Source organism: Arachis ipaensis, chromosome B3 (genome assembly GCF_059453495.1).
Source record: "Arachis ipaensis isolate K30076 ecotype BB chromosome B3, ASM5945349v1, whole genome shotgun sequence".
Taxonomy (NCBI): Eukaryota; Viridiplantae; Streptophyta; class Magnoliopsida; order Fabales; family Fabaceae; genus Arachis; species Arachis ipaensis.
In genome coordinates this window covers 2432745-2456716 of record NC_142438.1, presented here as the reverse complement: position 1 = coordinate 2456716, position 23972 = coordinate 2432745, and the positions used below count along the sequence as shown (strand labels likewise).

The window sequence follows — 23972 nt, the reverse complement described above, 5'->3', positions numbered from 1 at the left end:
ACAATGAAGGATATAAGTAAACAAGAACCACACATCTCAATATCTCATTCCTAGGTGATTATGAACGAAATCAATGAGAGACGTGTGTATTTTCTTTTGGATTTTTGTGATGGTCTTGACAAATGAAACAAAAAGAAACATACTGAAATGCTATTAGTCATTCAGTGGTAATATTACTGTGAAATATGTTTCATAACTGGAGCAGGTTGCAAATTACAATACATAAAACTATTTGCATTCATAGTAATCAAACGTTTTGTCTAAGGTACCAAGACTTTGTGCCTTGCTCTTGAGACTAGAAATACGTTTCCTGTGGCCACGACCCTTTTTGTGTTGTTCCCATTCATGTAATCCTCTTAGCACCCTGTCTCCACAGGCCTGCCAAAAAGCAAGTACATCATCAAGAAGCAAACTTTTATGAACCACAAAAATTAGATATTGCAAGCAGCACCTGCAAGTGCTTCAAAAGTGGCACATTGCACGTCACTAGTTACATGTTTAACTTATACTGCAATACTTTCGGCATCCAAACATGGATTTTCTGGTAGCTTAATAGTTTAAAACGAACTGTTTCCCCAAAAAGCTTTTCTGTAAGTAAATGTTTGAAATTTGTGGTATACACCAAGAATACAAAAGCAACATAAAACTGAAATATAAAAAGTAAGCAAACAATGCAGTTTTCAAGAAATTAAAATTAAAACTTGCTAGCCGGATTCTAAAAAGCATAACAGACCTTGCATATGTATCGAGTCCAGAGGTCCCTTTGATTAATTTTCACGTTGGTGTCATTTGACATGCCACAAGTAGATGACAAGCTTCCATTCTCACACAAGAAGGAACTAACTACCTTTGTAGCTGACTCAACCACTTGGTCAGTCCATACATCCTCTGATTTGCCTAAACAAAAAGTGACCTAATCAATACTTTAAAATGTTATTTTATGGCAATAAACAAAGAAAAGATAGAGGGAATATTATTAACGCAGCATACTTGATATTGACTCTGTGGAATCAACAAAATGTATGTTCCAACCAAATAGTGTTTGCAGTCTATTGAGCATCCTCTTCTGCAATGATCATAGCTGCTTTATCAATCTCAGGCTTCAAAATTCAATTTTCTTTTAATTCCAGTCATATCAATGTAGAAAGGCAAAGACAAATGTCACATACGAAACATTTGAAATTTGATCCATTATATCAATTTATCTTGAATGAACATTGTTTCTGGCCACAATATGCATTAAATTTAGATGGAACCAAGTACCGACAAGAAAGAAAAATCAACAGCAGCTTTACTAGGCCTATATATATATATTCCTGTCAAGAATGCTTGTTTAAGTAAGTCACAGAAAAAATAATAATATATATTTACCTGTCGTCGAACAAGTCTCCGGGTATTAACCTTCACTTTTTCTATTGCTTCTTCTAAAAGAATTATGGTATTAGTATCAGAGGAAGATTTCAACCACCCCATCAGGTTACCATCAAACAATTTCAAACCCTTTTCTATTCTGGAACCGTTTAACAGTTCCTTCTCTCTTTTATAGATGTCTTCAACAAGGCAACTTCTAAGAAGTGGCTCAAATTCTCGGACACCAATGGCTTGCCGCAATCCTCTAGTATAATCTGCATTCACGTTGTAAACATCATAGACTTCATTGAGTAATCCAGCATCCATCATACAGTCTACCCTCTGCTCAACATATTTGTCCAGCACAGGGAGAGATGCATCCACACATATAAAACAGCAATCATATTTTAAGTTATCAACTTGACCCCACTTCTGCCCTGCCACAAGCAATACTGATATTATTTACAAGAAAACAATGAAAGAATAAAAATATGTATTGCAACAAAAACCATCACCAATTAAGTGTCCTTTTTCCACTTCATGTCTAACACCAACTGACCAGTAGAAATAGAACAAAAAGGTATGATATGAGAAATGGGTGACTATGGAATTGTTGGGTAATCAACCAAGATGACTATAAATCGAGAAACGGCATTATATGTCATAATAATATAGACGAAGTAAGGGATATGTCATATATGAATTGCAATCAACCAATGAGTGTCAAAGAAGATGACAAACCTCTGCTGCTTTTCCTTGGAATACTTTGCTAGGAACAACACCAGTACGTGAATACAAATTAATATATTGATTGATCTGAAATCACCAAATAAACATAGTGTAGCAGTGTTATGAGCAGTGAGGCAATCCATAAGAATTTATGAAGTTAAAAAATGTACTGAACAGGAATTTTCAAGGATTGCGTACAAAACATAAAAAACCATGGAAAAGTTGAATGTGTAACTGCACTGTAAAAATAAACTGGCCCATATACACTGATATTACAATCCAACCTTTCTATGGTTATTTGGATGGATTCTATTTGCAGCAACTGGATCGATCTCTTTAAGCAGGTCATAACCATTACTTGAATTGTCATTATCGGCGGGGAAACTCATATCAGACCGTGTGGCACCTGAAAAATTACAGATATAGTATCCTAAGAAAATATGGAACTGAATGGGAAAAGAAAAAAGAAAATATTTTAGGACACTGAATATCAAAATACCAGATGGATCACCATAACAGCCTTCGTTCATATAATCTGCCAAATCGTCTAGGAGAAATGGACTCACAAGAGCCTGAAGAAGATAACAGACAAGAGTGTAAAAATATGATACAAAATGTGGAACTCGCTAACTTGAATACACAAGCATTAGTGGAATATAATTTATTTTTCCTACTCAACTCTAATTGATAATTTCAAACTTACTATCTTGCCAGAGCAATGAGCTGGTAAATTTAGACCACAATGGTCGCATACTTAGATAATCACACATAAAATATGCAATATGCACAACATGACACATAAAGATACAAATACAATCATGTAACTCAATTCAATAACTATAAGATTTTTTTTTTTTTTTTTTGAATGCCAAACCTGGATATAGTAATTTGTACCCCCAACTATAACAGGCAAGTGATTGCGAGCTAGTATTTCATCTATGATCTGAAAATTAATTAAAAAATGCATGAATATTCATTCTTAACTTCAGAGTCAGCTTAGAAACAGTTACAAACAACAGCGAAAACTTACCGGAATAGCAGAATCCCTAAACACTTTAGCTGTAAATTCAACGTTTGGGTTTACGGTACCTAAGAGATGGTGCGGCACCCCTAAAACAAAACAGAAAAGAGAAGGAAGTTTCAGGAGAGAGAGAGAGAGAGAGAGAGAGAGAGAGAGAGAGTATGGGAGGACCTTTGTGTTGGGAGAGAGGGAGTTTGTTGGTGAGGACGTCGAGACCACAGTAGACTTGCATGGAGTCGGCGTTGATGACTTCAATGGGAAAGTGTGAGGCCAGATCGACGGCGAGCTTGGACTTGCCGGAGGCGGTGGGGCCCGTAATAACAACCACCTTGGGCTTCTTTGTTCCGCCATCGATAGGGTTTGAAGTTTCACTGTCTCTGTTATTCATCGATCGTAATTCGTAACCTCACAAGTAACAACCCTTTCGCCCCTCAAACTTCAAACTTCGTGGCTCACCACTTGCTTCATTCATTCTTTGAACTCAAGTTTCAAGCACCTCCTATGTTTACTACTTTACTTTTTTTTTTTACTTTGCTTCCGAGTTTATTTTAACACGTCAAACAAAAAAGCCCAAAATGTTGAAGCCCAATAAACTCGTAAACTTTACCCAATATATGTACCAACTCAATTGAATTGGGCTTATGTATAAATCAGTGGCACTTAATCTAACCCCTTTTTGTTTTTAAGATTAGTTAAGATAACAGATTTTTTAATAAGTCGGGTTGGTGTAGTAGTTAATTCAAAAGTCTACTTAAACAAGTGTCCAGGTCTAAAAAAAAAAAAACAAGTGTCCGAGAGTTTTAATGTGCAACTTAGGGCTTGTTTGGATGAGCTTCTAAAAAAATATCTTTTTTCGAGTTATCTTTTTTAAAAGATTTTATGAAAAAGTAAAAGTAATTTTATGTTTGGGTATCTCATGCAAAAAGGTCTTTTTATCTATCAATTATGTTTGGATATAACAATATAAAAGTACTTTTTGTTTATTTATTACATGAAAAATATATTTTTTAAGGAAAAAATATCTTTTAAAAAAAGATGTAAATTACAGCTTCTCAAAAAAGATGTTTTTCTGATTTTTCTAGTGCTTTTACTTTTACTACTCGAAATTTGCCAAACACGCTAAAAAATAAAAAAAAATATTTTTTCATTGAAAAAATTTTTTTTTATCAAAATAATAGCACCCAAACAAGCACTTAGTATAAGATATACTCTTATCTAACCAGAAAAGCATAGCAGAATGTCCTAAAACTAAAGGGAAAGTCTAGGGACCAGCAGTTTTGTTGAATTTTGGCCAATATGTAACCAGCACAGAAAGGTGAGTCATTGGATGAAATCTCACACCATTAAATTATCATTGATAGCTATTTGATGGCTACTAATCACAAAAGTTGCTGGCCCTAGCATTGCTCAAAACTAAATTAGTTTCGCTACTGCTTGGATAACTTCAAATGTTAATTTCTTGGCAAAATTTTTTCTTTCGATATGTTAAATGAATTTCTAAAGTATAAACAAAGATAAAATGAACTTTGTAGATGGTGTCCTCTAAAGAGTTCAATTGTTTTCCAAACTTGTATTTTACAGCTAATCCTTCGACTTGTCCATGTTGAAAAGAATGTTTGAACATTGGAAAGTAGTATGTTTCTTTCTCAAAGATGTTTTGTTAACTGCAGGGGAAATACTTTTTAAATATTCAAAGTATTATATTCCATTTTGACATTTATTTCATTATTCTTAAATTTTGGTATAAACCCTGTTTCAACATTTAAATGATATAAACATCAGTGTAAACACAAAATATTATAAGTTAGGTGTAACTTTTTCAAGGATATCACAACTGTCTCAATATTTACAATAGTAATGTATTGCTGACACTAATTAGGTAAGTTGAATGAATGGATGGATTAGTTTAATTGCATCTTTCTAGTGTTCAATTTGTATTTGATGACAGAATCAGCACACCTCATAATAAAAAGACAAGAACTTTTTGCAGCAATTCAGAATTCAAGAGTCTAATTCACACATTTTCATGGACAATATTTCCTAATTTTTTGTCAGCAAAATAACAAACGAAATCACAAAATATGGCACATTGAAGGAGTAAAAATAATGATTCTAGTCAAAAGCACACTGAAGTAAATACAAAAAGGTTATATTAATTAGCATCTCAATGGAGGCTATCTACGTTTTTGCTTAGCTCTTCAAGCTTCTTCATCCTCAACTTCTCACTTTCAGTCACCAGCTGAAAGGAAAAAGGAAAAAAGAATGAGAATGTAAGTTACTTAGATCAAATTATCCTGTTTTCTTTTACTTAGTGACAAATATTGATTCCTTTTTATAATAGTAGAAAATATAAATAGAACTTCTAACCTCCATCAATTTTGTAACTAGTTGAGTCTTTTCTCTGTTTTTCTCATTGAAAGCTTCAAGGGCATCCTTGTATTCTCTCTCCTGTGACCCCAAAAAATATTCAAAAGGAAAAGAGTAAACAAATAAATTAAGAGTTTCATTGTTATATAAAAGTGTAACAAGGTTTTTTAAATTATTATTATTATTCAATTCAATTAAACAATTTTACTAGTAGAATAATACACATAATTGTATAGTCATAATGAATAATGATGGTAAAGAAGCTTGCTTGCATGGAGATTTTGGAATCTCCCACTGAACCAATTCTATCATTTTCTACGTGGATATTTGAACACAATTATTATGAATTATCACCATAACCACTGAAATAATCATGTTCATTTGCCTCCCAATTGATAAGACAAGATGGGGCCAAGAAAGCAACATGAGGCCACTTGAATAAAGCAGCAAAATATGGTCAATTTGATTAAACTCTATACCCAATGCTTAAGTGGTTTTGTATTAAAAGCTGTGTAACTATTGTTATGTGGATCACTTTGCCTCCTTGAACCAAATCCTATGGCTTAAGTAAAGATTTTTAGAAAAAAGTAGCAAACATTAAGAACTTGTTCGGTAACTTTCATAAAATATAACATATTTAGAAATTATGTCTTTTTGTAATTTGTTTGAAAATGTAGTTGAACAACATGAAACTATGTCACCTTTTTTTGGCAGGTCTGACCCAGTGGCTTTAACTCTTTGTTAATAATGTCTATCCTCTTGCGAATTACTGCAACATCTTTCCTCAATGGATCTGTGAGAGACTCAAGCTCCTGAAACAATGATCATATGCAGTTTCTGAAGCAGTTACTGCTTTAACATTGATGAAACAGACCTTGTTCCATTTTAGAAACACTTGTCTGTACTTGTTTCAGAACAAGCACATGGCACAACACTTTGCATTTTAAATAAACATGTTCTATCACACACACTAATATGCATAATTTCAAACTAAGCAAACACAAAATTAAGAGCAAAACCAATTAAAGAATGCATGTATCAAAGGACTTACTTCTCTAATCTCAGCCAAGCGCTTTGTTTCTTCTTCAACTTTTCCCAGATAAGTATGAACCTTATCCCTCACCTCCATTTTCTTCCTTTCAATCTCTTCTTCCTTGGCTCGAAACATCGCCAAGGCTGATCTCGACATCTCCTCTTCCCTCTCATCCCCTGTTGGACTCTGGCTAGAGTTGATCATCCCCGAGTTCCTAGCTCGCTGCTGCGCATTCAGTGGCTGCTGTTCATAAGACTGTTTTGGTGTTGATGCCATTGCTGCACCACAAAGCCACAGCACTCACTCCTTTCCCTCTTCTTTCTTATTTCTCTTTTCTTTGGAATAATAACTCTCTTTCTCTTTGCCTTGTGTGTGCTTATAAGCAACACTTGCTTTTAAGGCTATGCTTATTTTACTAACAAAACCATAGAATAAGCCCAAACAAATGGAAAGTGCCTAGTGACAAAACTATATGTTATGAATAGTTAATTAACACTGAATTTAAATTTCTCTGCCAACTTTACTCAAAAATAGCACCATCAAAATTCTAGTATTGAGTTTAAAAGGGTTTTATACATTGAAATTGAAAGTATAAACAATGTTAAATCTTTGCCTAGACTTTATTACCATTTTGTTTTATTTATTTAACTGAAGACTTAGTGAAGAATAATCTTGATGAGCATTCTTTGGTTAGGTAGCTATTTTCTTAAGTTGGTATATTGGCTAATTCAGCTAACTACTGCTTCCACAATGGTATCTATAGTTTTTATGTATGGACCAGAACTTTTTGCCAAAGACACATGAGTACATGACATATATGTATAGTTATATTACCTGCCACCATGCCTTAGTCCAGCTAATCAGATCCTATGGTTGACATAAATATGGCAATTGCTTATTGTTTTTGTTTAGTTGGAAATACAGTATAAATATAGGTGAATTTGTTTGAAAGTTTTCGAAAGGAATATTGTAATTATAATATATAAGGTGTTGTTTTCTTTAAGATAGAAAGGTGCTTGGAGAAGAAGTTTTGGTTGAGGAGTGGACAGAAAGAGTAGAGACTTAGAAAACAAGATAGAGTAGGAGAATTGGCAGCACCTAGCTTGCTAGCTAATGAGGTTGCCTTTATGACAAATCATTGATTGCCCATATGCCTGCATTTTTTTTAGAACACAAAGTTTTTGATACCCTTCACAGCTTGGCTATGCAAGAAAGGAACCTCCAACTTGTGTTCCAAATTATTGGTCTTTTGCATTGTTGGACCAAGCATTATTGACTCCACAATGAGCATAGGTGTGACAACACAAAAAGGGTTATCACAGAATCAAATTCAATTTTACTTTGTGATTAATTTTGAATACTTTTGTCAAAGTATTAATTCATGATTGAATATTGTATAGTGCTATTTTTTATACACTGACAATCTATAAAAATCAAATTCATTTACATGTGTTTCCCTCTTATTGATTTTTGCTTGAAGAAAAGCATTTGGGGTTGTTTAACATTAATTTTAACAAGTTTTCATAACCTTAATGATTTTAAGTAGGGACAAAGACAACACACGAAAATGTATGAGTTAGCAGACGATTTTCAAAACTGACATATCATCCTTTTTGGTTACTAACTGTTAATTAGCAATCACCAAAGGTTCATGTTGGAGAATGTATATTGATAATTAGTATCTTTGAGCTAATGATACACTTGAATACTTGTATTTAGCAGGAAAGAAAAAGATTAATCTAGTTTTGCCAATCATAGTGCGTCCATTCAAAGATCAGCAAAGGTATGCTCATTGTGGAATTGAATATTATACGCCAAAAAGATTAGTGTTTTGCAGCTGAGTGGTTGCAGGTGTTGACTGTCAAGCATCACCAACCACTGGAGCCTAGAGAGTACGTTGTACTAATGTCATTTCTACTCTCAGCCTCTCATAACATCTACACCATTAAGAGAATTAATCCATTTGTCAACTATAAACGAGAACGTAATCTATTCAGCTGTCAAATAACACATTCCAGTCCTAGACATGCTAGATTGCTAGCCCATTGTCACCATTGCACATTAGAGCTTTGGAACCAAACCATAACTGGTCTATCCACCACACCAACGGCAAATGCAAAATGGAAATGTTTAGGTAGTAATAACATGAGCAGATCATGACAGAACTAGTATTAAGTTATTAACCCAGAATCCAAAAAATTGTAATCTGAATAATCAATTGATTATATCAAACAAAGAGAAACATTTTCATTTGAGTTATAAACCTTTAATAGTGATCAGAGTATGCAACTAAGCAATTTATTAAGAGAACAATCATGAATGCAAAGAAAATCACTGGTCCATTTTGACCAAAAAATTCTTTAATGTTTGTGCGGCAAAACACCCCACTTCCTCAATCATAATTTGCAAAGTCATGCTTTCTTCCCAATTCCATGTGACATATTATAGATCCCTCGTCCCTGAAAAGTTGTCATAGAACAATGTCTATTAATAATCTTGCAACAAACAAAATAGAGAGTTAAAGCAACACAAACAACTTCAACTCTGAACAAATCAGACTGATAAATATGATATGGTGAATTCTGGTCGCAAAGCAAACTTACAATCATGAAAATTGAAGTTCCTGCCAGAAAAAGCGGTATTGCAACAGATGTAATCTTATCATATGGTCCTTTCAAGTGTGTGTACTTGTGAACATTCTGGTAATATTTTTGCTGCTCGAAAAGCTTTTCACGTGGTCTAAATGGTGCTTCCGACATCCTGCACAAGGCGAATGTTTACGTTAACTACACGTAAACAAAAGGGGCAGAATAAAGAAGAAAACATGGCACCATGAAATGGAGTGGAACAACATAGAATTCATATCATGATCTGAAAATGTCACCCCTACCAAACAAAGAATAAAATTTTCAATCACTCTCCATGTGTCTCACAACCATAACAGAATCTAGAGAAACGCTTGCAATAATGCCCTAATAAGAGGAATATAACAAATTGGGGATAAAACAAACATGACAAAATAAATACAATAAATGTATAAACGAGGAAGCATATTTTGATGATATTGAGCTACAAAATGATCCACCATAATCGATGATTTCATGAACAAAAGAGGGCATTTCAAAATGAACAATACAACAACAAACGTAAGTTCATTAACCTAGCCCCGATCTCATGTAACATCCAGAGTCAAATTGCATAGGGAAAATAACAACTTTACTTAATAATTCAGCAAAACACAGCACAAATGGAATGCCCCAAAGAAAAACCAGATCATAATCAAATACAGAACAATGTTTTGACAATGAATCAATGTACTAAAAGGGGGGAAAGCAAACGTTTTAGATGCAACGGATGGATACAAATTAAAATAAAATCGAATAAAAACAGAGATTCGGGATAGAAAATATTAGACTAATTTAATTATATATTTTAATATTGAGAACAGAAGAAAATTGAAAGCAATGAGATCTGGAATAGGTTACATGCTTACTCTGAGTGAAGGCAAGGTGTGATTAGGGATTGAGATTGATGCAGAGAAAATGGAGGAGAAACAACTTCAAAATGCGGGAGGGGTGAGAGAAGTGAAAAAGTGGAACTTTTTTTATTATAGTGGCTCCGTTGATCTTTCTGCTATAATCCTTTTGACCCGATCCGAACATGAATTATTAATTTAACTTTTTATTTTTTTAAATACAACAAAAAAAATATTTTTTATTATTTTAACAACTTATTAGGAGTTAGGATAAATTTATCCAATTTTTGTAAAACTATCTCAAATAAATTAATTTTATTATGAAAAAAAAGTGGTGTAATGCAAAGATATAGAACAATGTTGAGATATAGAGATATGTGGACTAGCAATGTAATAGGGTTATAAAATGCAGATTGAGTTTGGCAGAAATGTTATATTTTTTTTTTTAGAGTAACACGTGTCATGATGAATATAATAAGAGACCCAATTAGAAATTAATTTTGTTACAAAAAGAAAAGCAGTATATTGCAAAGAAATTGGATAATGGTGGGATATGTGGCTATTTTTTTTTATAAAAAAAAAATATTGGTATTTTTGTTGAAAATAGATTTATTTGGTGTAATTATATGTGGATAGATTTTGTAGGTGGAGAGTCAACATGTAGGATATTACAACACACAAGATGCGTGTTAGGCATGTGTCATCAGTGTTATCAGAATCAGACCGACCCACCAGGTCGGACCGAAAACCGTCACCGGTAATAAAGCTAGTTCAAGGTGAGCCAGCTGAATGGACACGGAAAAGAATCGGCAAGATCCGGTTTGAACCAGCCGAATTTGACGAAAACTGGCGAACTGTCAAGTTTGAAAAAATCTGGACCGGTTTCGGACTTTTTTTTTTCCCCTTCAAATGAAACGACGTCGTTTCCATTATTAAAAAAAAATGAAAGGCTGAAAGCCTGAAACCCTAACTCGATTCCCAATTCCCACACATAAAGTCCCAAACTTCAAATGGCTGAGACTGAGAGAGACCCGTTCAAGTTCAGTCCTTCTCGTACCACTCGACAGTCCCGACCATAGCCAGCTCCACCTCCACCGAATGGTGCGGCGTCGTCGACTACTGCTACTCAAAGTCGTCGTCTCGGTGGCCCTTGTGTAGCTCGGCTCATCGCCTCTTGTCCTGTGCCGCTGTATGTCCGTCGCCGTCCTCTTTTTGCTGGTCCAGTCATCCAATCATCCCTGTCGTCGGCATCGTACTTCTTCTTTGGTCTCCTTCTTCTTTGCCAGCTGTGCGTCAGCCATAAGGTATGTATTTTTATTTTTTTAAGTTATTGGTATTTAAATTTTTCAATAATTTAATACTTTTGTTAGAATTAATTGATTACTGATGTTGATTATCCATGTTGACTATATTTAATTGATTATAAATTTATAACTTGTTGATTTTTGTTATATTTTTATTCTATATGTTTTATTTATGTGGGATCGGATTTATCGGTTGAACCAATGATCCACCGGTTGAACCAATGATTTAGTAGTCTGATCGGTTCTATTACTGGTTCGATTCTAACAACTATACGTGTCATCATTCTGACAACATGCAGGATCTATATTCGACTCGTGTCATCATCCTAACAACAAGCAGGATGCATGTTGGACAACTTTTTTATACTTCTACAATACTGTAATACACTTTAAATATCAATATTCAACCAAAACACTATTTTTTATCTCCATATTAAAAATAATTTATGAAAATATGTAAATATATGGATTATCAATGTGACAGAATTATAAAATGCAACTTGAATTTGACAGAAAGATTATTTACATTTTGCATATGCAAAAGCTCTCAAATAACAAACACCTAGCTCGTTATAGACATATAAAAGATAAGACCAAATATAATTTTATTTTATTTTTTTAAATTTTTTTCTGAAAAAACTTACATTTTGCATGTGCTGACATATAAGTGATAATGGATTTGGAAAACACAATTTGTGTGTTTTTTTTTGTTTTTTTTTTTTTTGAGAATGAAACGTGTCATGATTAGTAGAATGAGAGACTCAATTAAAAATTAATTTTATTATAGAAAGAAAACTAGTGTAATGCAAATATATTGGATAATAGTAGGATATGCATATATGTGGACTTTTAGTATGTCATAGAGCTGCAATTTGCAGGTGAGAGAGTACTCACGACATATCACTCGTTGTAGGTATGCTGAAGATAAAATATTGCTCATTCTTTTTAAAATATGACTTCTATTTAATCACATTGATCATTTGTAGCTCCACAAATATCATGATCATGATATATAGAATAATAAGAAAAAATAAAAATTTATATACAAATGTCACGCCCTCATTTATATGTGGTATAATTTTACTGTTTTAGTATACTTCTAAACTTGTAGTACCTTTTATTATTTCTAAAAATTTCAATCTCACTCTCTTAAAATTTAACACCACTAATAATTATTAAAGCCTCACAAAAATAAAAGAAAAAGATGACAATGATATTTATACTTAAAACTTACACAAATCAATTTATTAGAAGACAAAGCAGAAGCAAATTATAACCTGAGTTTTTCTTAAAAGAATCCTAAAAACTTAACTTGCATTTTACAAAGAATAAAAATAAAATAGAAAGAACACAAAATTTAACTTATCCTTTTTGGGCAACAAAAACAAAAACGGGCCTGCTACACATACAATCAAAAAGGCCCTACAAGTTTTACAAGTTTCCAGCCCACACTTCATTCACACGCGCACTCATCTTTCTTTAAATGGAACGTAAACTACACGCGCCCCACTCAACGGTTGCTCTTCGCAAAATAGCGTTCCTTAATGACGCACTATTCCACTTCTCCAAGTCCTTCGAAGAAAACACAAACCGTCCGTTTTCGAGCAACATTCCAACACAACATAGGACTCGTCGTGAAGATTAGAACTCTTCATCAACACAACATAGAACTCTCGATCAACAATCTCCAGAAAAAACGAAGTTATAATACTCAAGGTACGTTACGTTACTATTTTACTCATATTGTATATTTTTCACATTTCGAAAACGAAGAACTAGGTTTTACTGTTCTTCTACATTCTTCTAGGTTTTACTGTTATTCTTGTTCTAGGTCTCATTTTACAGTTTTTAATGTTCTACTTGTTCTAGGTTTTACTGTTATTCTTGCATCTAGGTTATTCTGTTCTTCTTAGTTGTTCTAGGTGTTACTGTTCTTGTTGTTCTAGTTCTTCTGGTAACTGATTTTTGGGAGTATATTGCGTGATTTGGTGGATGTTTACTGAGTATTTTGTTGGGTGTATATTTCTGAACTGATATACTGTAATATAGTCAACAGTTGCAACTGTTCTAATATTTGCTTGTCCATGGGTGTATATTGCTTGACCTTGTATATTAATGCATGTTTGAGTGATATCTGACTGATATTTATGGGTGTATCTGACTCATATCTATGGGTGTATCTTACTGATATCTATGGGTGTATTTTTCATTTCAGAAAAAATGGCAGGCAGAAACCAAGCTGAAAAAATGTAAGAACAAATATATGTCTTAGATGAAATCAGTTTTATATAATAGAAATATATCTGACTATAATTTTGCTTTGTTTACAGCAAATCAAAGACCTTAAGCGTGCAACACATTTGTTAAGTGAGAAATTCAGAAACATGAGCGAGGAGAAGAAAACAATTGTTAGGGATTTGAGATTTGGTGGCCTGATGCACATCCCGCCGCTAAGGGTGCATCACCAAATTGTCAGATAGATTCTAAGGATATTGACACTGATTAATGTAAATGTTATATAGTCCTGTAACAAATTGAACACATGCTGTAAAAATTTTTCAATTATAATCCAGTTTATTGTAAAATTTCTTTCAATAATTAAACTCTCTCTGCTGTATTCAAAATGTATGAATTACAGGTACTATAATATGAAGGAAAACATCAAACTAAATATACACCCATAACTTGCCATTTTTTACACCCAAAGAAAGTTGAATATACACCCAAAAATCTATCCCCCTTATGCTTTATCCCTAAAACCTTGAACCCTAAACACTTAAAACCTAAACCTTAACCCCTAACCCGTAAACCCTAAAACCATAATACCTAAAACCCTTAAACTGTTGTAAAAAAAAAACAAACAGTATTTTATAACATAAAAACAAGATTCTGAAGTATATATATGTATATATATGTAAAATGTGAAATACAAGAAAATTCAGAAATACACCTAAAAGAACACTGCTTTTACACCCAAAAGAAGGCATGCTCTCGTTCTTTTGTGTGCTTCTCATCCCTGCCCAGAAGTGGTGATCCAGATAGATTGGATATATGACGGTCTTCATAGAGATCTGCATAATACACCCAAACACAGACTATAAATACACCTGAAAAAAATTAAATTTACACCTCTACTGCATATTTTAAACAAACATTACCTGAAAGCCACTTGTTGTCCACAAGACCAAAATTCAGCAGAAAATCATTCCAATTCCTATCAAATGAGTCTTTAAGCACACCCACGCTTCTCGCACTTCTCTCGTAATGTAATTCCTCACATTCTTTTCAATGAAATTTAACTCGCGATGACCCCCGGCAGCCACAACAAATGATTGGTAAGTTTTGCTTGGTCTAATACCAGCCTCCTCGTTATTCTCTATTGTACGACGAATGGACATGCTTAGTTCCCTGTGCTGTTTGAGATATTTTAGATTTCCATTTTCCCTTTCTGCTACATGTAATCAATTGATTCTTAATCTCGTTTTCCTTCCTATTTGTGCTCCGAACTCTTGTAGAAAAACCTGCAGCCTTGGTGTAGTTCCTGTAAAATTTTCCAGCATCTTCAAGGGTGGTAAAGGTCATTCCAGCCTTCGGAACAAACTAGTCATCAACAACAGAGAGAGGCTGCAAAATACACCATGTCAAAAACTAAAAATACACCCAATCATTGCTGATATAATATACCCGAACCGCAACAACTCAACTAAAATAACAAAAAAAATCACAAACTGTAAATACACAGGCTGCAAAATACACCATGTCAAAAACAAAAAATACATCCAATCATGTCTGATCTAATACACTCGAACGACAACAACTCAACTAAAATAACAAAAAAAGCCATAAACTGTAAATACACCCACACTTCTCCCAAAAATACACCCAAAAAAGTTCTGAACTACACCCGAGCGTCTGCTATAAATTCCAGATAATTAATCAAAACTAATACATTACATTGAATCTACAGATTCATGTTAACGTGTTAGTTTCACAGTCAATGTTCACAATTATTCAGCTACACAATGCTATTCAAATGATTGCAACAAAATTCAAAGTAATCGTATGTAAATCAAACCTCAAGAACTACGTTAGATTCAAATTCATAATCCACTTCGCCCTGATTCAGCTGACAATCTGAGGTTGAATCATCCATTATCTTCAAAACGAGTTCAAACTTTGATTTCAGAAACCAGAAAATCGAAAAGAAAACGAAGCTGGAGTTACAGATAGAGGAACTAACGTCAATGACGAAGAACAAACCAATGAGAAAGGAGGAGAAAAGAACGATCGAAGGAGGAGAAGAAGGAGGAGAAAAGAACAAGCAAATCTGGAAATAAGGAGAACGAAGAAGGAAACAAATCTTTTAAATTTGGTAGTTATATATACGGGAGATCTTATATAGCGCTGTGTAGCAGCGCGTTTTTTGGGTTTACTCCTTAATGAACTTGTAAAACATACAAGCCCTAATGACTTGTATGTAGAGCTTTTCTGAAACAAAAAAATGTTAGAAATATATGAGTTTTACGTTTTTTCACATACATATAATTATCCCATATAAATCTCTTCCAAGGTGTATCACTAACATTTTTTATTGTTGATATTGGATTGATAATAAAATATTTTTAAGAAATAAATTATTAGAATATTAATCTTAAATGTGATATCGTTTAATTTGAGATAAAGAAATTAGATCTTTTAATTTTTAAGAGATATAAAAAATTAAACTATTCGATTTATAAAGTACAAAAATCAATCCCTCTCATTTATAAAATTAAATAGTTTGATTTATTTTGAAAAAATTGAAAAATTTGAAATATAATAATTAGACATTTTAATTTATGAACTTTCTATAATTTAAAAAATATAAAAAATTATAATATTTAATTATATCACTCAACTTATTTTCATGAAAAAAAAAAGCCGAATTACCAAATGCTTTTGCATATCAATGAAAAAAAAAAAAAAAAACTCTTCATAGCCAAGTTATTTCAGTGCTGTAGTTCAAAAAGTGGGGACTATAAGTTATAGGTAAACGTAAAACGACGACGCATTATATACAGCTTTCTCCAGTTCGGTTTGTTTCAGCTCAGCAAGCGAGAGATACAACAGAAGTGAAACTCTGATTTCGATAGCAATGGCGTTCGCAGCATAGTAATATTAAAAATCTATAATTCCATATAATATTGTCATTCCTCTCAAATTCATTCTTCAAAACGCTCTCTGCAACCAGAACGACATGCGCTCCAAGGACAGAATAGCTTATTTCTACGACGGTGCCATTTCCTCACTTCCCAACTCCACAAACTTATAATTCACCTGCTTCGTCTCTGCTTTTTCTTTTTATTGCTTGCCCTGATTATTGTTTGGTGGAATTGAATTCGCCAAACTCTGATTAGGATTATTTTTTGTTGCAACGACGCGATTTTCTAATCCATCGCATGACGAAACCCTAACTTTCTCGTGTGTAGTCCCCCCCCCCCAAAAAAAAAAAAGGCCATGTTTGGTTGTGTGTTTATAAGGAAATTGATTGCTTAAAATTTAATATTGCAGGGGATGTTGGTAGTGTTTACTTCGGGCCAAACCATCCGATGAAGCCTCACAGGCTATGCATGACTCACCATCTTGTTCTCTCATACGAACTTCACAAGAAGATGGAAATTTATGTTAGTTACATACACTTTCTGTTACAAATTTTATATGTATTTGGGGTTATTGTTACCTCATCTGTTCAATATTGTGTGCTTCATTGCGTAAACAATGATTTCCTCAATGTATGATGCAGCGCCCACATAAAGCATATCCTGTTGAGCTTGCCCAGTTTCATTCAGCTGACTATGTTGAGTTTTTGCACAGGATTACACCTGACACTCAGCCTTTGTTCTCCACAGAATTGGCAAAATGTATGTCTTTCCATATTAATATACTATCTAGTTCGAGTGCGTATTTATTTAATTTTTTTAATTAAACTAATGCGGGGAACAGTAAATGAATTTCTTGTTGCTTGTTGAATTAGACATGAGAGAGCAGCCGCGGTAGAAGTAGTAGGTTTATTGATTTGTAGCAAGTGTTAAAAAGTCAAGTTTTAGAACTAGGCTGACATATTTGGGGATAGCCTCTTTCATATTGTTACCATTTTCTTTATTTCTCTCTTCTTTTTTATTTTATTGTTCTATCATACTACAGTGTTGCCTGATCCCTGAAGTAGACCTACATGTGGGGAAACAGCTTAGCTTTTTGTGTTGTTATTGTTGTCGTCGTCATTGTTGTTGCTGCTCTATATTTTATACCTACCAGACTTGCAAATGAGCTTATGCCTTAGTTTGCTGCTTTAGAGAAATAGGGACGGTGGCGGTGTTGTTGTTGAGTGGCATATACCAAAAAAATTAACAAGTTTCTTCTATGTTATTCATCTTTCAGATAATCTTGGAGAAGACTGTCCTGTATTTGACAACTTGTTTGAATTTTGTCAGATTTATGCTGGAGGAACTATAGGTAACATGTTTGTACTCGTGATTGTCTTCATTTTTTGTCCTGGCTTTTTTTGTTGTATAAAAAATGATTGACAAGTTGACATCTACCTGCAGATGCTGCCCGTCGACTAAACAATCAATTGTGTGATATAGCTATAAACTGGGCAGGTGGGTTACACCATGCTAAGAAATGCGAGGCATCTGGATTTTGCTACATCAATGACTTAGTTTTAGGTATCTTGGAGCTTCTCAAACATCATGCCCGAGTTCTGTATATTGATATAGATGTCCACCATGGTGATGGTGTAGAAGAAGCCTTCTACTTCACTGACAGGTTAGCTATTTATGTATATCTTTGCAAATTTGATTATTTGATAGTTATACATGAGGATATTATTATCAAGAAACGTAAAGTTGTCAAGGCAATATTTATGTTAATTAGTGAGCCGAATTTACGTTTCTTGGTAAATACTGGCCAGCCTTCTCGTGTTTTCTTTAAGTTTGTCTTTGGACTGTAGCTGTAGACAATCTTTAATCTTATGATGGCTATAAATATTATACACTTATCTTTACTCTTATGTTGGCTATAGACAAGCATGTATTCATGAATCTTGATACAAGCTTCATATTATGGTCATGACTAGCACACTTCTCAATAAGCTTGGCCTTATGTGGAATGTGAATTTTCTGCTTGGGGTTTTTCTATTTTTTGTTGAATGGTCGATTTTTTAATGACAGGGTGATGACTGTCAGTTTTCACAAGTATGGAGATATGTTCTTTCCAGGTACTGGTGATGCTAAGGTAATTTTCTTTACTCTCTATTTTTTGTAAGTTGTCTGGTTTCAGGCACCACTTGACAGTGACACATTGCTAGTTGCATATTTGTTAAAATTGAATATTTTATTCTTTGAAACATTCTGAAGCTCTATTTTTGAATGATTTGAACTGATATTACTGTATTGAAGGAAATAGGAGAAAAAGAAGGCAAGTATTATGCCATAAATGTCCCATTCAAGGATGGAATAGATGACCCTAGCTTCACTCGACTTTTCAAGACTGTAAGTCTCTCTCGCTCTGTGCATTATTTCTTACTTGATTGCATTTAATCTGAAACTCTGGAAATTTCTATGCTGTAGATTATCTCTAAAGTAGTGGAAACATATCAACCTGGTGCAATAGTTCTCCAGTGTGGAGCTGATTCACTTGCTGGAGATCGCCTGGGCTGCTTCAATCTCTCTATTGATGGTGCATATCTCCCAGTAAATTTTCTTTTCTGTTGAAAGTGTCATTGCTGGGTTTTTGTGTTGGCTCATCTATACAAATGCTAGTACCCATCCAATTATTTGGTGGCTTGGCTTGATTGAAAGATTAACTTTTGATGCTTCTTTACAGGTCATGCTGAATGTGTCAGATTCGTAAAGAGATTCAATTTGCCCTTGCTGGTGGGTTTATATCATTTTATGTTTGCCTTAAATTCACTTATTATTTTGATTCACATATACATGAGTGGACTTCTGTCACAGGTCACTGGAGGTGGGGGATACACAAAAGAAAATGTTGCTCGGTGTTGGGCTGTCGAAACTGGAGTTCTCCTTGATACGGAGCTTCCTAATGGTACACTTAATCAGCCTTATCCTGCTCTTAAATTGATACAGCTTGTAAACGTATTTATTTAAATTTATTTATTCACTGTAAAACTGTTGATGTAGAGTTACCTGCTTGATCTGACATGCAGAGATCCCAGATAATGATTATATTAAATATTTTGCACCAGACTTTTCCTTGAAGATTCCTAGTGGGCACATCGTATGTGTTTCTCAACCTTTGATTAATATTTAATCTGTATTTTTTCATTGACTTTGGTTGCACTGTCTCTGTTTGCCACATGACATTGCCAATTTACATACCAATTTAATTTGGACTTATGTGCATATGGTGTGCAGTAAAATGTTTTTTTGGAATACAACTGGTTGTTCTTATTATCTTTTGCTTTGAAATGAACAGGAAAACTTAAATAGCAAGTCATATCTCAGCACCATAAAAATGCAAGTCTTGGAAAATCTTCGTTGCATCCAACATGCGCCAAGTGTACAACTGCAGGAGGTATATTTCCCCCTGAAACAGGAACATTCATCTAGTTGAGAGCTAATTTTCTTGAAAAATATTTCATTTCTTTTCTGTTGGTTGTCTTATGATTTTACATGCAGTGTTCTTATGAACGTGGTTATAAATCAATTAATTTTTCTCGGGATTGAGGGTTAGTGTTCAAGTAATTGAAATAAATAAGTCCTTCTTATAGGCTGTTCTAATTTATTTTCCCAAGATCCACTAGTAGATTGGGGAGAATGGAATGCACGAGTTGGGTGGAAGTCGATTATACATATTAACTGATACAGTAAATATGGCTAGGCTAATCCACATTTAAATTACCTACGACACTAATCTAATACAAAGGTTTATGCATGCGTGTAAACTTGGAATATCTAGTCAATCCTTGATGTTGGAGGCACTCTTTATTTTGTTTGAATTTTTTGGTTTGGATGCAAACTTGTGACTTGCTCCTTACCTAAATTAGTAATATTTATTTGCTTGTTTATTTAAATTTTTTTTTTCAAAAATGCAAATGATTTGTGTTGCACAGGTTCCACCTGACTTCTACATTCCTGATTTTGATGAAGACGAGCAGAACCCAGATGAACGCATTGATCGTAAGCAGAAAAATATATTCCTATTCCCTCACGAGTTGGTGGCAAATCATTTGTTTATTGATTTTGATAATTTATCTTTTTCCAGAACACACACAAGACAAACACATACAGCGTGATGATGAATACTATGAAGGTGACAATGATAATGATCACATGGATATTTCATGAAGATGGGCTGAGCTATGTGGTTCCCCGTTTTTTGGTAGAGTGACAACTTCACTAGACAAGGAAAATGTAATTAGATAGAAACACCCTAGTTGTATCAACGAAGCAGTATAGTTGAACTTACCCAAATCATTGATTTTCTTTTGGGTAAAGTATACTTTTTGTTCTTAAAGTTAGTTAAAAATTTTAAAAATACTCATAAGTTTCATTCTGTTTTGATTTTATTTCAAAAATTTTTTATTTGCATCAAATATATTTTTAGTGACTAATTTTTAAAAAAATTATGACTAATTCAACAATTTCACAAGAAAAAATTTCAACACTAGCAAATCAGATATAATTATCATGTATTATTGTTAAATTTATCTTAAATTAATTTAGTTGTTAAGAGTATATTTGAAATAAATTGAAAATTTTGAAATAAAATTATAACAATAAAATTTAAGAGTATAATTGTAATTGAAATTTATAAATTTTTTTTGGCGAAGGCCTATTTTTATGGAGTGGGCATGTTCCACACACGTGTATGATTCATTATGATAACTGATAAGTATCAAGAATTGAACAAGCTTGGTATTCGAAAGAACTCGAGGATTACGTATCATTGACAATAATATTGCAATTTAGCTAGCTTACTTAGGATTGGAAGTCAATACAAGAAGTTGGTATCTTCCCTAACTTGAGAAATGCTAACATTCGGTGCTAGCTTTAGTATCAAGTGCAAGATAAATGTTGGGTGCAATGCAGCAAATGCAGATAAGAACTAGTATCTGTCCCTTGGAAGGACTTGGAACAATATAATTTTTTTCTGCTATAATATCGTGTCGGGTGTTCATTCTGGTGCACAAGATGAACAAAAGAATCGTATATATTTTATGCGTGACAATGGGTTTACATTCATTGAAATTGGGGGGTTAGGAAAAAAGGCACTAACTAAAACCACCAAAATAAATGGTAATTTTGACAATGATATAAAAACAAACATGTTTTTCACCAAAACTGGACCTATTGACCACGTAAAACGTATTAGGATTGTCGTACATGTTCATTTTCAGCCAAAATATTTTCCAGCAATGATCCGCAAGCATCTTCAAGCAAATCTAATACCTGCAATGACACATAATAATGATATAAAAGCAGAGCATTAACCAAGGGTAAATATTTTCTTACAACAGTACCTGTTTCGTTAAGTGGATTTCCAATATGACCAAACAATAATTATATGTGAAAAGGAAAAAAAAATGTATTATTTCCTGAATAAAAAGTATAGCTCACTGCTCTTACTTTAAGAAATCTTAATAATAGTTATAAGAAAGATGCATGTAGAAAATTGACCCATACCAAAATGTTCTAAGCACAAAGGATAAAACAATTTACACTTAATGAGGAAACTCTAGTTAGAAAATAACAAATGAAAGATAACCATATGACACTGGAAAGAATGTCTCAACTCTCAAGGCACCAACCGTAGAAGAAATATATTTAATTAGGCTTGATTGAACAAAATAAGAGTATTCACAATATAATTTCAGCTCTCAAACCAATTTAACTAGACATGACAGTATAATGCTTGGTCTTCTTTCTCAATCATTTAGTTGAGTTTACCAAACAATTCATTGTTATTTTCTAACTAGAGTTTCCTCATTAAGTTAATATAAATGGATCAGATGGCAATGAATAGCAGAACATGAATACCTTCTCAAACCCTTGCGGTCCACCATAATAAGGATCCGGGACTTCACTTTCATCATGCTTCTTACAATAGGAGCACATCAACTTAACCTGTATCATCATATTCGCACTAAATAAACCAAAAGTTGACAGAAGAAACAATATGAATACGAATTCCCCAAAGACAAGTGAAATTTCATAGTACCAACCTTTTTATGTGCATCATCTGGTAACTTATATCTGGCTCTCCAACTATTGAAAGACTCCAATATGTCCTCTGAGCAAAGAACAAACCCCATTACTATGTATAGCCGAAAAACAAACACGAAAACATAAAAGGTGGACTGCAGTAACATGTCACGTCTGGATGTCACATTTAACATCACAATGTTGCATCATAATGAAACATGCTGATAAATTAGAAGCTAGAACTTGAATTGACCAATTGATGTATATGTAGAAAATGTAATGTTAAGTAATCCAAACATAGTGAGACATAATACTAAGAGAGAATTGGCTTCAATCACAGTTCACTTCCACAATCCAAATGGAAATTACTAACCTATGTACTCCCTCCATTTCTTTTTATGTCACGATGAAAAATTTGAAATATTATTAGATGTTGAATCAATGTAGCTGGATAAAGTACCAATTTTCAAGAACGGGCACTATACTAGATTACCAACACTGTATCAGATGCCATTATCTAATAGGCCAAGCTACCTACCTCTGTTTTGCATGTCCATGGCTAGAATAAGATCAAAATCAACGAAATCAGATGGCTTGATCGGTCTCGAAATTGAAGTTATCTGAATCCCACGCTTCTTTGATGCTTCCCTCATCCTCGGATCCGCTTCATTCCCCTTCGAGATCAATAAACATTCCCAAATATTAATTTTTCTCTCTTTATCTTAAAATATATATATATTTTTTCTCATACATGAAGAATTCACAACATAAAGTAACGACAGCTAAAACAAAAGTATAGTGAAATGCCATAATATTTTTTCACTGTATCACCCTCGCGAATCTATCCTATAGTACACTAAAATATAGATTTGTTTTAGAAGTTTAACCTACCTCGTGATAATCGATGGTGCCACAAGAATCGATGTTGAACTTTGAATCGAGACCCCTTTTCTTAACCAAGTCCTGGAATACTCCTTCCGCAGCTGGGCTTCTGCATATGTTGCCGAGGCACACAAACAGCACAGAGAATCGCTCTCTCTGTGTTGGGGATGACGTGGAAGATGCCATTGATGCTCGAATCACCCAACGACGATAATTATTATTCACACATCGACGGTTGATTCCGCAGAGAATGGAGGAAGATCGAAAGGGAAAGGTTTTTGTTGTGATGGAGAGGGTAAAGTTTGGAACTTGAATGAGAGAAACGAGGAATGAGGATTTTGGGGTAAGGGTGCGAACTTGGGAACAGTGGCAAAACCGTAAATTTGTGAGATTCCCATCCTTGCTGTACACTGTCCTCATATTTTTCGGTTTTCTCTCCTCCTTCTTCTTCTTCTCTTCCTTCAACTCCACCATTACCATAACAATAATAACTGAACCAATACTGGATTGGGCCGATCAATTAGATTGGATCAAACTGATTGGGCTCAACCTGGCCCACCATATGGCCCAATTTGCAAACAGCTCGGAGTATGATTGTTGGGCTTGT

At 33.8% G+C, this 23972-nt stretch overlaps 5 protein-coding genes across 8 annotated transcripts; 1 reads left to right on the top strand and 4 right to left on the bottom strand.

The window, feature by feature from the left end:
- Positions 1-61: 61 nt before the first annotated feature.
- Positions 62-3584, bottom strand: IPT2 (tRNAisopentenyltransferase 2). 2 transcript variants are annotated; one of them, XR_001617946.3, is made up of 10 exons: positions 3272-3584; positions 3110-3189; positions 2954-3022; positions 2579-2651; positions 2364-2485; positions 2092-2166; positions 1372-1782; positions 991-1066; positions 734-913; positions 62-378 (listed from the first exon to the last, which is right to left on the bottom strand). XR_001617946.3 is itself a non-coding variant. In XM_016332068.3 (10 exons), exons 1-10 carry the CDS (start codon positions 3486-3488, stop codon positions 229-231), a joined length of 1437 nt encoding a protein of 478 aa, XP_016187554.1. In that variant the 5' UTR covers positions 3489-3584; the 3' UTR covers positions 62-228. The 2 variants fall into 2 exon arrangements, 1 of the variants encoding a protein (XP_016187554.1); XM_016332068.3 differs by having other exon boundaries at positions 734-897.
- A 1484-nt stretch (positions 3585-5068) lies between these two features.
- LOC107629312 (uncharacterized) lies at positions 5069-7702 on the bottom strand. The gene is made up of 5 exons (XM_088507218.1): positions 7335-7702; positions 6519-6778; positions 6169-6279; positions 5468-5548; positions 5069-5339 (listed from the first exon to the last, which is right to left on the bottom strand). The coding sequence occupies exons 1-5, from the start codon at positions 7342-7344 to the stop codon at positions 5265-5267; spliced, it is 537 nt and encodes a 178-aa protein (XP_088363344.1). The 5' UTR covers positions 7345-7702; the 3' UTR covers positions 5069-5264.
- Positions 7703-8699: 997 nt separating this feature from the next.
- LOC107634129 (uncharacterized) lies at positions 8700-10142 on the bottom strand. 2 transcript variants are annotated; one of them, XM_016337705.3, is made up of 3 exons: positions 9994-10142; positions 9104-9260; positions 8700-8959 (listed from the first exon to the last, which is right to left on the bottom strand). In XM_016337705.3, the coding sequence occupies exons 2-3, from the start codon at positions 9257-9259 to the stop codon at positions 8912-8914; spliced, it is 204 nt and encodes a 67-aa protein (XP_016193191.1). In that variant the 5' UTR covers position 9260; positions 9994-10142; the 3' UTR covers positions 8700-8911. The 2 variants fall into 2 exon arrangements, with proteins under 2 accessions (XP_016193191.1, XP_016193190.1); XM_016337704.3 differs by having other exon boundaries at positions 9986-10127.
- A 6173-nt stretch (positions 10143-16315) lies between these two features.
- On the top strand, positions 16316-20874 carry HDA9 (histone deacetylase 9). 2 transcript variants are annotated; one of them, XM_016332075.3, is made up of 14 exons: positions 16316-16552; positions 16830-16942; positions 17062-17179; positions 17697-17771; positions 17864-18083; positions 18488-18551; positions 18716-18808; positions 18887-18995; positions 19143-19192; positions 19274-19364; positions 19486-19556; positions 19755-19853; positions 20392-20458; positions 20544-20874. In XM_016332075.3, exons 1-14 carry the CDS (start codon positions 16516-16518, stop codon positions 20624-20626), a joined length of 1290 nt encoding a protein of 429 aa, XP_016187561.1. In that variant the 5' UTR covers positions 16316-16515; the 3' UTR covers positions 20627-20874. The 2 variants fall into 2 exon arrangements, with proteins under 2 accessions (XP_016187561.1, XP_016187562.1); XM_016332076.3 differs by having other exon boundaries at positions 16348-16552; positions 17133-17179.
- A 599-nt stretch (positions 20875-21473) lies between these two features.
- LOC107629314 (uncharacterized) lies at positions 21474-23845 on the bottom strand. Its single transcript, XM_016332077.3, has 5 exons — positions 23375-23845; positions 23022-23157; positions 22504-22571; positions 22319-22405; positions 21474-21730 (listed from the first exon to the last, which is right to left on the bottom strand). The coding sequence occupies exons 1-5, from the start codon at positions 23843-23845 to the stop codon at positions 21650-21652; spliced, it is 843 nt and encodes a 280-aa protein (XP_016187563.2). The 3' UTR covers positions 21474-21649.
- Between the last annotated feature and the right edge of the window lie 127 nt (positions 23846-23972).

Excerpts from the sequence above, each read along its gene's own strand:
- IPT2 (XM_016332068.3), bottom strand. The coding sequence starts at position 3,488 with ATGAATAACAGAGACAGTGAAACTTCAAACCCTATCGATGGCGGAACA. Across the intron at positions 3,190-3,271 it reads CCCTCTCTCCCAACACAAAG|GGGTGCCGCACCATCTCTTA; the intron begins GTCCTCCCATAC and ends GTTTTGTTTTAG. Across the intron at positions 1,067-1,371 it reads GGAGACTTGTTCGACGACAG|AAGAGGATGCTCAATAGACT; the intron begins GTAAATATATAT and ends TGATCATTGCAG.
- LOC107629312 (XM_088507218.1), bottom strand. Across the intron at positions 6,280-6,518 it reads GCTTGGCTGAGATTAGAGAA|GAGCTTGAGTCTCTCACAGA; the intron begins GTAAGTCCTTTG and ends TCATTGTTTCAG. Across the intron at positions 5,549-6,168 it reads GTCAGACCTGCCAAAAAAAG|GAGAGAGAATACAAGGATGC; the intron begins GTGACATAGTTT and ends TTGGGGTCACAG.
- LOC107634129 (XM_016337704.3), bottom strand. Across the intron at positions 8,960-9,103 it reads GAACTTCAATTTTCATGATT|GGACGAGGGATCTATAATAT; the intron begins GTAAGTTTGCTT and ends ACAACTTTTCAG.
- HDA9 (XM_016332075.3), top strand. The coding sequence starts at position 16,516 with ATGCGCTCCAAGGACAGAATAGCTTATTTCTACGACG. Across the intron at positions 17,772-17,863 it reads TTATGCTGGAGGAACTATAG|ATGCTGCCCGTCGACTAAAC; the intron begins GTAACATGTTTG and ends ATCTACCTGCAG. Across the intron at positions 19,365-19,485 it reads TGATACGGAGCTTCCTAATG|AGATCCCAGATAATGATTAT; the intron begins GTACACTTAATC and ends TCTGACATGCAG.
- LOC107629314 (XM_016332077.3), bottom strand. The coding sequence starts at position 23,845 with ATGGTAATGGTGGAGTTGAAGGAAGAGAAGAAGAAGAAGGAGGAGAGA. Across the intron at positions 23,158-23,374 it reads GCACCATCGATTATCACGAG|GGGAATGAAGCGGATCCGAG; the intron begins GTAGGTTAAACT and ends TTGATCTCGAAG. Across the intron at positions 21,731-22,318 it reads GACCGCAAGGGTTTGAGAAG|GTATTAGATTTGCTTGAAGA; the intron begins GTATTCATGTTC and ends GTGTCATTGCAG.